The 12,217-nt window shown below is 42.9% G+C and overlaps 1 protein-coding gene across 2 annotated transcripts in view; it reads left to right on the top strand.

Moving 5' to 3' along the window:
• arap2 (ArfGAP with RhoGAP domain, ankyrin repeat and PH domain 2) overlaps positions 1 to 12,217 on the top strand; it is a 227,178-nt gene that overhangs the window by 122,369 nt on the left and 92,592 nt on the right. For both annotated transcript variants that reach the window (XM_050067659.1, XM_050067658.1), the window contains exon 15: positions 3,252 to 3,426. In XM_050067659.1, coding sequence (XP_049923616.1) covers positions 3,252 to 3,426 — 175 coding nt within the window. The remainder of the gene's footprint in view (positions 1 to 3,251; positions 3,427 to 12,217) is intronic.

Below are 12,217 nucleotides of genomic sequence, written 5' to 3'. Positions count from 1 at the left end.
AGCCACTGATGCTTTCTAGACATCGTGATTTCCCATAACTGGATAAATACCACACATAGCAACACAAAACTGCTTTGCTAGCTCAATCATGTTGTAATTAAGATATCCGCTGGAAAAAATATTTTATTCACGGACTGTTTATTGAGTTATTACCTTATTTTTATACAGTCTATGGTTATTACGGACACCGCTAATAGCTAACGTTATATATGTATGTGTCAGCCCTGTGATAGTCTGGTGACCTGTCCAGGGTGTACCCTGCCTCTCGCCCAATGTCCAGCCAATGTCCAGCCCCCCCACGACCCTCAAGAAGATAAGCGGTTAGAAAATGGATGGATGGATGAATCTGTTTGTTTGTTACGTACAAAATGAGGCCTGAAAGAGGCGTACGCCACCTCCCATGCAAAAGTTGTGATCTATAAAGGTAGACTTGATGGGAGAATCTTTGACCCATGCTTACGAACATTTTGGAGACTGGAAACTGGCGACAGTGATGGTGAGGTGGAAGCCTGATCGTAGAAAATGTCGGCATTTTTTTGGCTTTTGTCAGTGCATGTCTTATTAATATGGATCCTACGCACTGTTTTATAAATGAGACTCCTGGTTTGTTTGTTTTAGAGAGGAAGAGACTGCTGTGGATAATTCGGCTCCAGGTATAAACCTCCTGAATGTCTGGATCTTAAGTTAAGGCGGCTGTGGCTCAGGAGGTAGAGAACGCTGTCCACTAATCGGACAATTGGCGGTTCAATCCTCAGCTCCCCCAGTCTGCATGTTGAAGTATCCCTGGGCAACATACTGAACTGCAAATGTGTGAGTGTGTGTGAATGGTTACTGAGTAGCAGGTGGCACCATGTATGGTAGCCATCGGCCAACAGTATGTGAATGTGTGTAAATGGGTGAATGTGATTCATAGTGTAAAAGTGCCATAAATTGATAATGTATTGTTACACCAGTAATACTTAGACATACTGTATGATTGTGGCCACTTTACATTCTAAACATAATACATATGTTGTCCTTGGCAGTAATACGCTTCTGTCATTGACCCTTCGCCAAGCCCCGCCCCTTTGTAATGGTCCGACAAGCTGTCAAAAGCCCCTTTTACACTGCCAGATTTTCTGCGACTGTTGGGCCGTTTTGCCGGCAAGCTGTGAGCGTTTAGACACACAGAGCCGGATTGGCGAGTTGATCCGAGGTGCCCAATTTTCCGCCTCGTAGGGTAGTCATATTGGCGGAACCTTTTTGGTTTAAACAGACCGAGGCGGCCTTCCGCAACGGGAGGGGCTGTTGATGACTTGTGGGAGGAGCTGTTGATGACGCCGCACATGCGACCCACTGACGGTGGATAAACAGGAAACAGCTGATAGCAGGAATTAGCGAGCAGCTAGTAGCAAGAGGGAAACACAAACCTGACAGACACTGTAAAGATGAGCAACTGGGGAGACAAGGAATTGCGCGCCCTCCTTGCCCTCGCAAACAAAGAGGCCATTAACCGGACGGTGAAGAACAGGCCGGCTTACGAGAGAATTGCCGAAGGACTGACCAGCTACGGCTTCCCTCCCACGTCACTGTTTACGTCACACGCTGAGCTACACGTTTTGTTACTTGCTCACGCCCCCATTGCCCCGAAAAAGGCGCATTCTGTATAAACAAAAATAGGAAGGCGGCATTTTGCTGCACTCCCCGATTTTGTTTTTATACTGCCAATGCTGAAAAAAGACTGATTGGGCTTTCCTGCAAATTTGCACAACTCCTATCTAAGAAGGGCTAGAATAAGCATGGAGCCCACACTGTAACTAACTGTACTCCCTGAAGAAAAGACAAAGATAGTTAGAAGCTAAAGCTGAACTATAGGCTACAGATCACAGTGTCAAAGTGAACCACCACATCACTGCTGATCGCCACACAAGACAATGAATATAAAGGGAAACTTTGCTGATATTGCACCAGCTGTGTGGCATCACAGTGTGTGCAGATGAACAGTGTTTGGCTTCATGTATACATTCAGTAGGCTATATCTTCAGTAGCTAGCTAGCTAACCCTACACTTTTCAGGGTTTGATTTTGGTTTTGGAACAGGGAAGAAACGTATATCTTTTTCCAACCTCTCCAGGTAACGAGTATCATTAATACACGACGTGCCCCAGGCACAACATTTAGCTCCAAATCCACAAAACCAGCCTGAAAATGAAGGAAATCTGAAACGACCTCAGCTGTGTTGGTGTCGGACCCTATATATTTCGTACCTGGCACTTTATAATTGCAGCGTTGCATGAAAGCATTTAAGGCCAGTTACATAAATCAATTTATTTTACAGTACATGCCATTCTCAAGTTTTTCCTCAGCTGACAAATGACAAAGTGATCTTGTATTGTTAAGCTGTGTGCCTCACAGGCCGATACACAACCCTCATTTCTTTAAACTGCTTTGTTTTGCTGTGTCTTATTGTCAGTTTCATACTGTACACATCTTGCATACTTGATGTTTTCAAACACAGTATTCACCCCATGTATTTCCCTTTTGCCTCAGCATGCTCCACTGTTGTTATTTGCTCAGTTCATTGTAATTCATGCCTTTATTCCCTCATTTCTGTCCTTCCAAACTGTTAGTTTCATTATATTTAATATGGCCCATTTGTCCTGTTCTTATTTGCTATATTCCTTTTTTTTCACAGGGATTATAGATTTAATGATTCCCACAGGGAGTATTAAATTTTGATCTTATTTTAACTTCTCTTTTGAGATCAGCGGGCGGAACTCAATTCTAAACTTTATATGGTTTTCTGACGCCGCTTTATAGACTCTTTGTCCTCTATCAACCTGGCATGCACACACAGAGACACACAGCGACAGCGAGCCGCTCCTCCTACACAAGGAAGTGAGACCGTGCTCACATTTCTGGGGATTTTCACTGGTTCATTTTCTGGGATGTGAAATTTTTAAAGGTATTAATCCAGCTGTGGAGAGCTACTTAGAAATGCAATGAGCCGCGACTGCACTCATTCAGTCTTTTATTAGTCTATCACAGCAGGAAACGTTAAGTGACAGGTGGACTTGCATGAATAAGGTGCGCGGCCACTAAAAACCAGCCTGAGGAATCAGAGTCACAGATACGTTAAAATTAAAAATACAGTTTTACCCTACACATACATTATTGAAGAATTGTATAAATGGTTTCAACCTCGTGGGATCCATAACAGACTGAGCGAAGGCACAGCAACTCTTCATGTGCTCCTGTTTTATGTGTGTGCAGGCGCTGTGTGCAGCTGTGGTGTCGCCTGACGTGCTGCAGACCATGGCGCTGGTGTTTAGTGGGGCAGATGTTATGTGCGCCACCGGGGATCCAACCTCCTCCACCCCGTATCTCTTGGCCCAGCGTGCTGGACAGAAGCTACAGATGGAGTTCCTGCACCAGAACAAACTCTCTGGTAAGAAAATATGGGTACAGCAGTTCACAGTGACATTGACACCATAAATTGGTGCAGAAAAGGCACAAATTGGTGCTTATAATTTCACCATAAAGCAGGAAATTAAGGGTTCAATGCTGAAAATTGGCTGGCAGAGGACCCCCATGACACCAATTTCGTGTTGAAACCAAACCTATGCTGTTGCTAACACTATGAGTCGTCTTAAAACTCTCTTCAGCTGACTTATATCAAAATAACAATTCTGCAATATAGTCTTAAATGTGTGCTTGATGGCTACACGAATGATATAAAAGACTGAAGCTGCATGTCCCAGGCAAAGAGTTGGTATCCTCGACTATCTTAGGTTATTACTTTGGCTTAGTTTAGCATTTAATTTTTAAGGTAAATTTCCTCAAACCAATGAAGAGCAGTTAGCTTAAACTCCGATGAAGTGGCATTTGGTTCCATAGGTGGATTACTGAAAGGGCCTTCAGGACACAGGCCCAGGGGCCAAAAGTCAGGGCCCCCTCGCCTTCACCTGCAAAATGTCACTCCAGCTAACATGTACGGACCAGGAAGAGACTAGGAATGATGGCAAAGACACACAAAATGACCTCAAACAGACATAAAATGACCAAAAGGACAAAAAATTACTTCAAAAAGACAGAAAACAACCAAAACAGGACATAAAGAGACCTCAACAAGACACAAGATGGCCTCAGACGGATACAAAATTACTGCAAAGACACACAAAATGACCTTGAAGAGACACAAAATGATCCTAAAGGGACAAAAAATAAATACAGCGAGACACAAATTGATGAAAAAAGACATGAAGAGACTTCAAAGAGACACAAAACAACTATGAAGAGACAGAAAATGACCTCAAAGAAACACAAAATATTGACAGAGACACGAATTAAGCAAAAACACACAGTATTTACAAGGAGACACAAAATGACCGCAACGAGAAACAGAATGACCTCAAACACAAAATGACTACAAAGAGACACAAAATGAACTCAAACAGACACAAAAAAACTAAAACCTACAGAGAAACACAAAATGACGTCACAGAGACACAAAATGACCACGAAGAGACACAAAATGGCCTCAAAAAGCCACAAAATAACCACAGAGACACAAAATGACCTCACAGAGACACAAAACAATTAAAAAGAGAGACAAAATTACCTCATAGACACCAAATCAACTACAAATAGACACAGAAAAACAACAAAAAAAGAGGCATAACTACTGTCCATGTGTCTTGCTCCTGTGTAGCAGAGGTGGTGGGGCCTGCAGCATATCTGTGCCCAGGGGCCCATCGTCTCATAATCCGTCCATGTTTGGTTCCCACACTGTGGATGTTTCAGTCTTGTACGGGGCCTGATAGTAGTTAACTTCCAACATGCTCCTCTGCTGTGGGAGGAAACTCCCTCACTGCTGTAGGTTGTAAGCTAGTTAGCCAGGCATGCTAATGTCAGTGGTTTATGTTAATGCAGCCAAACACAGTGTTTAATCAACTTCTTACGGTTTGGCTCTCTGGCATCAGAGTGAATACTTTCACACAATTACTGCAAGGGAAAGGGAGAAAGAGCTCCAGCTGGAATGCAGGAAACTTTTCCGTGGCCGGTGCTGAACCCAGGTGAGGTGCCAGACCACAGAAAGCAGCTATGAAACAGAATAACTCACACATTCTCCTGGACAGAGCTGAAAAGGAGCTGACGCGCTCACATAAATCTGTGAGAAGGCCTTTAAACTAGGTGTGCGAGTTGGACTTTTACAACCTTCGGCGCCACATATATTCAGCCCATTGTCTTTATACTTTAACGAGCCAATCATGTTTAAAACTCAAACTCACCGCTGCGCCGCCACATTTATAAAAGCACAGTGGGAGGCTTTTTTTTTCTTCCCTCGGCCATGAATAGGAAATGAAGGCAGAGAAACCCACAAATTTGAAGCCGGCGAGTTTTAAGTATAAAAATTCTCTCTGCTTCTTTATGTCTCTCTCTGCTCCTTTCCCCCAACGCTCCTTTGTATTACCCACCTCACGTTACCGGCATCGAAGGCACGGCGCAGATGTGCTGTGTTGTGCGGCCTGCTCGTGCCGGGTGTGTTTGGTTTGTGCGGCTGCACGCGGGGCTGATGATGAGAATGTGTTAGATTAAAGGAGCGGGAGAGGCCGTCGGCTGGGGCCGGGGGGACACTTTCTCGGGGACGGTATTTTACATAATGTATGCGCTGCATCTGTGCACACTCGCCGGCACTGAGCCTGTTAGGGACTCCTAATTGCTAGCATGGGTCACCTGGTCGCCATGGTTATGGCCATTACTCGGAGCTTGCTGGAAGACGCACATCGAGAGAGACAGACGGACGCGCGCACACATTCACGCGTGTGGTATTCGTGTGTGGAAATGTGTCGCATACAGCCAGTCTATATGTGCTCATTATGTGTTGGGGAGCTCCATCATTAACAAACAGACGATATGGAGCTAACCACAGTCTTCCTATAGACACGGGTGTCCAACTAAACTGACCAACTACTGCAGGCAGGAAGCACCGAAGTCAGCGAGGTTAGCGAGAACCCAAATGGCACTGTGACAGATTCATAATGTTGCTGGGCTGCAGTGGAGATCTTGCCTCAGGGTCACTGCAGCACTTTGGGACTATGTGGCAGTGTGGCACATGATGTTCACCCAGGCTCAATACACCACTAAAGATCATGTCTTATTTACATTAAAGATCTTTACATGTTGGAAACTGACAACATACAACCAGATCATGAAACACAGCTCCTAGGAGTTACTTTCATATTTGAGCATTCTGCAGCCCAGTAGTTTTTGTACTGTTCAATACGCTGAGTATTACGATGGAATATATTGCAATTTCTCAACTGTGAATTATGTCCCCAAAGGAAAACTTTGTCAATAAGTCCTGAACACAGCAAGATAAGCAAAACCCTTGAATTTGCGGCAAATTTTGACAAAAAATGAGATAGAAATTGCGGCAATTTTATGTGATTTTTTTTGCGGGAAATTGCGGCTAATGACAAAAGGAGAAAAAAAAAAGATTTTTTTTTTTTTTTAAATGCCTACCTCCAAAAAATAAGTCATGTAATCACTTGCTATAATAATCATACTGAATATTACAAAAATAGCTGCAAATGTTTTTTATTGTTCTCTTCTTTAGTTTTATTGAATTAGTTTCAAAACATGGACTCCAGTAATGTTGCAAACAATCCTGAGTGAATATCGTAGCTCTCAAACCAGACAGTGTGACTGTAAAACAACATGTCAGCTACATCTCCTGTAAACATAACATTTTAATACATTCAACACATATTGTCTGCATTTAAACAGTGCAAATTCTTATGTTTCAGAGCGTTTCTCCATACTGCAATGCCATTAGTGCATCTTATGACGCGTTTGATGACGTTTCAAATGACGTCGCCTGCGCAACGACTTCCGGTCAGCTGGAAAATGCGGAAAACGGTGGATAAAACGCGGGACTTTTGAAAAATTGCAAGCCCCCACAAATAATGCAGACTTTAAGTTAAATTTGACTTTAAAGGAGCAATAAGCGGAAATTCATCATTTCTAGATTGAAGGAATTAATAAATCGCTATGTGAAGAACTAGCAGGCAGAACTAGAATGGCAGAGAGCAGAACGAAACATTCACCTGAAGACGACCAGGATCTGACATTACCTCTAAAGAAACAACGGTCGTTGGCGAAGAAGTTGTCGGATAAAGAAAGGGACAGAACCCGGATTAACATTGGCCTTGCATTTCCAAGGTGGAGAGCACTGCGAAAGCTAAAGGGGCTACAATCTGACTCGGAGCTAACGTTAGCTCTTCTTCTCCTGGACAGGTAACATTAAGTAACAACATAAAGTCAAATGCCTGTTTTAATTAGTGTTACAGTAACGTTAGGCACATGTCACTATGTCGATTCAATTAAATTTAATGTTACAATCGTAGCATGGGTTAATGTCCGGAGCTTGAGTTATTAGCAGCTCTGTCCCAGCAATGGGTCAGGCGTTACGGTTGTGTTAGGCGAGTAGCCCGGCAGCCCAGCTAACATTTGCAGTTAGCATTGTAAAATGTAGCCATGCTAAAACATCGCTCTCACTCACAGAGAAGAGGAGGAACGTTAGCGTTAGCTCCCGGTGTTAGCACTAGCCGGGATCCGGCGATGGCTCTAGCCGAGTCGGCTGCCACTGACCTAGCGGTGAAACGATTTCACTTTTTGCCCCTTTAACCATACTGTAATTGCCACAAGTGGATGTTGTAGGAATAAATAATTGTGTAAAGTTTGTAATTTAGGTAATATTGGTGTTGCAAAATCATCTGATATCAACGTTCTGTTTGGTGATACAGTTGTGTAACACCCACCTCACATGAGGTCTGATAGGGCTCATTCACAAGCCGAATGCTAACAACTTTATTCAGTTCAGTTTGGAAGCAAATGCCAATCATTACCTTTCTCTAAGGTGTGCATTATTCTGTCGCCCCCTGAAGATGTTACAGCTTTGCATCACTACACACAGCCATGAAGTACTTCTGTACAGTATGTTATGAGGCATGACGGAGTATTGACTAAACCCAAAGTGTGTAATTTACCACATGATCGAACCTGTGTGTTTCTTCAACACTGCTGTGACTGTACAAGTACCAGTATGCACACTGCCATCCTTTCTATCTGGGCCAACAAGCTGCTTGTAAAATAATATAAAAAACATATCTATATAAATACAATTTGTAACACTACAGTGAAGAAACAGACTATTATGTAGTGCTGAAAAGATTACGAGGCTCCACACAAAACACTGTCCAAATTCCCCATTTGACATTTTCCGACAGCTGGACACATTGTCACATCACACAAAGCTGCTGAAAGTTGCGTCTCCATTGTTTTAGTGCATGCAGCTCCCGAGAGTTTGCAGGGGAAAAAAAAGACTTGTGAAAATTTTGATTAAACAAAAATTGAACTTTTTCAGTTGTTATGTCTGGCAGAGACCGGGAACAATTCAATACCCACATGACACTATCCCTGCTGTATAGCGTGGTGTTGACAGAGAGAAGATAGAGGGAAGAATAAAAGGAGCTAGCAGCCAATATCGAGGGCAAAACAGAGTGCAGAGCTGTTTTAGAGTTTCAGAGACCTCAGCCTTTGGTTGGAGTTCAAATTCCACACATGCAGGGTAACATGAGGACACATGTGAGTGTCTCGTCTGTTTGCAGCAGTCGGAGCTTTATGTGTATGGTGGGTCTGTTAGTTTGTTTGTCAGTCCATCACATTGTTGTGAATGCGATATTTCAAAATTACATTGAATTTTTTTAAATTTGGCACAAATGTCCCCAAGAACGCAACATCAAACTGATTAGATTTTGGTGGTCAAAGGTCATTGTGACCTTGTGCCTGTCCTACTCTTGTAAATGCAATATCTCTAAAAGGTGTTGAGGGGATTTCTTCAAATTCAGCGCAAACGTCCACTCGGACTCAACAATAAACTATTTAGATTTCAGTGGTCAAAGGTTGAAGGTCAAAGGTCGTGGGGACTGTGAACTCATTTGTTTCATACTTGTGAACACCTTGAGGGGATTTCTTAAAATTTGCCACAAACGTCCACTTTAACTCAGCATTGAACTGATTAGATTTTGATGGTCAAAGGTCAAGGTCACTCTTACCTTGTGTCCATCTCTTTCTCATGAATGGGATATTTCCCAGAGGTCTTGAGGAGATTCCCTCAAATTTGGCACAAACGTCCACTTGGACTCAACATGGAACTGATAAGATTTTGGTGGTCAAAGGTCACTGCCAACTTGTCTGTCCTGTTCTAATGAACGCAATATCTCAAGAATACTTTGAGGGTGATTTCTTCACATTTGGCACAAGCATCCACTTGGACTCAACAACAGAGCAGTTAGATTTTGGTGGTCAAAGGTCAAGGTCACTCTGACCTTTTGTTTGTCTCTTTCTTGTGAACGTGATATCTCCAGGCCTTGAGGAGATTTCCTCTTAGATTCTGGTGGTCAAAGGTCAAGGTCACTCTTATCTTGGGTCTGTCTCTCATGACCCAAATATCTAGAGAAGGTTTTGAAGAGATTTCTTCACATTTGGCACAAGCATCCACTTGGACTCAACAATGAACTATTTAGTTTTCAGTGGTTGAAGGTCAAAGGTCGTGGTATCTGTGATCTCATTTATCTCATTCTTGTGAACGCAGGATCTCAAGAATACCTTGAGGGGATGACCTCAACTTTGGCACAAACGTTCACTTGGACTCAGCAATGGAGCAATTAGATTTCAGTGGTCAAAGGTCAAGGTCACTCTTACATTGTGTCTGTCTTTTTCTTGTGAACGGAAGATACTCCAGGAGGCCTTGAGGGGATTTCCTCAAATTTGGCACAAATGTCCACTTGGACTCAACAATGAAGACATTTTATACCCAAAAGGTCAAAGGTCACTGTGACCGTGTAGCCATCCCCTACTCGTGAACTTGATATATCAAGAACAGAACGAGGAGATGTCTTCAAGTTTGGCACAAATGTTCACTTAGACTCAAGAATGAACTGATTAGATTGTAAAGGTCAAAGGTCGAGGTCAGTCTTATCTCGTGTCCATCTCATTCTTGTAAACGTGATATCTCAAGAATGCCTGGAGGGAATTTCCTGAAATTTGACGCAAGCATTGATTTAGACTCAATGATAGACTGATTAGATTTTGGCGGTCAAAGGTCAAGGTCAAGGTCAATGTGACCTCACAAAATATGAGTTTTTGGCCATAATTTAAGAATTTATGAGCTAATTATGACAAGATTTCACAGAAATGTCTCATACAATAAAATAATGAAGCGATGATGTTTTTTATATCCAAAAAGGCAAAGGTCAGCCTCACTGTGACATCATAATTTTCTGCAACGCCGTATCTCAGGAACAGAAGGGAAGACATTTGGTCAGATACTGAATTGCCGACGTTGATCCTGAAACTGTGCTGACTGCATAGATCTTCTGTGCTGCCAGGTTGAAGATGTGTGTGAAGCCTCCATATTTTCACAGACATGGATGTAAACTGCAGCTTGACTGGTTCGCAGAGGCATTCAACCGCGAAACAGTAATTCTAGTTTCATCTTATAAAGCACAATAAGGGTGCACTTCAGGCCTTCATTCACCCACCACACGGTGCTGTGAACCAGTAAATATATTGAATAGAACGACGGCAAACATGGTTCTTTACCAAATTCACTCCCTCCCCGTTGGGAAACAGGGATAAACCGGCAATAAGCAATCGTCACCCTGAACAATCCTCACTCTTAACAACTAAAGTCTAAATTGGAGTGTCTCGTAGTGTGAAGCAAACATCGCAGCTGCGTCTCGTCACAGTGTGAATCTCGCTCCCAGTTTGTAAAAATAAAAATAGGAAAACCCTCCATTTCCCCTGGATATAGTGTATCAAAACAAAGCTGTCAGCCTGCGTCTCCCAGAACCTCCTCGCTGTCCCTTCCCTCCACCGCGGCTCATTTGTAGTTGCAGCATTAGGACATCCAGCGTTGCCACTTCATTAGCTCCTTCTCTCTGCGTACATGTGAGTGCATGCATGTGGGCCTCGACGGGCCTTGCTGTCCCGCCCACACCTACTGGCCCCAAAGCACCCTGGGATACTGCAGGAGCATGTTCATTTACATATCCCCATCCCAGATTTCATTAAAAAAGCCAATGGCAGCTCTCCGAGGCTGTGCCTCTATGCATTTTAGGAGCCCCTGAGGGTGGCTTCAATGATGGATCTATCCCTTATAGTCAAAGGCTTCCACTGAGGTGGTTTCCTGTATATTTTTAGGTTCCTTTATCATTTTTCATGTCCACTGTGCTCCCATATCTTACACTCAGGAGGCTACATCAGCCACCACATATAAAAATGTAAAATATGTATAAAGCATTAGGTTTGATGTAAAACATTTAAAGGGATGGTTTGAATCTAAGCAGGTTTGTTTGAGGCACTTTTCCACAGTCTCATATAACCTACAGTAGATGGTAGTCAGCATGCCCCAGGTTTGGAGAAGTGGGAGTGCCCACATGGAAGCTAAACAATGTACTGTTGTGGTCAGGGTCAGCAACAAAACATACTTTAGCCACCTAAGAAAAAGTCCCATCTAACAAAATCAATTACAGCTTTGAAAATGTTCTACATATAGCATACACTTACATTGATAAGGATTTGTTTAGGTGGTACAATCCCTAGCTTCAGTGGCGGTACTCTGTCTGCTTCTCCAAACTGGGGGCATGCCAACACAGTAGGTAGGTGGTACACTGTACACTGACTATGGGTATTTTCTTCATGCAGCCCCGCATCAAAAGATCCAAACCATCCCTTTAAGCCACATTTAAAAAAGCAACACACTGCCAATGTCAAATATATTTCCGGATGATGAAGTTTGGCACACGCCGTGTCACACCGTGCTGCCACCACTGCCTGTCCTGTCACTTTCCAGTGTGAAGATAGGGATGGATGTGACACCAGACACCAAATACTGTGGATATTATACTTTGATGCCTCTTTTTGCATTATAATTTACAGTCTTCATGGTTAAAGGAGCTATATGTAAGAAATCTAAAGCAAATAGTCGTAAAATCCTCCTATTATGTCACAGAGACTAAGGAATAATGTTCATATAACATACTGATCTCACCGACAACAATAGTACAGCCAGAATATTCGCATTTAAAAAAAAGTTTTTGCGGTCCGCAAATCATGTTTATGTTTTGAATTTGTGTTTTGGCCTGTTGCGCCACCCACAGCCGTCTACCAGT

Source organism: Epinephelus moara, chromosome 17 (assembly GCF_006386435.1).
Source record: "Epinephelus moara isolate mb chromosome 17, YSFRI_EMoa_1.0, whole genome shotgun sequence".
Classification (NCBI taxonomy): domain Eukaryota; kingdom Metazoa; phylum Chordata; class Actinopteri; order Perciformes; family Serranidae; genus Epinephelus; species Epinephelus moara.
Note: the sequence above shows the minus strand (reverse complement) of the source record. Positions and strands in the feature narration are given on the sequence as shown.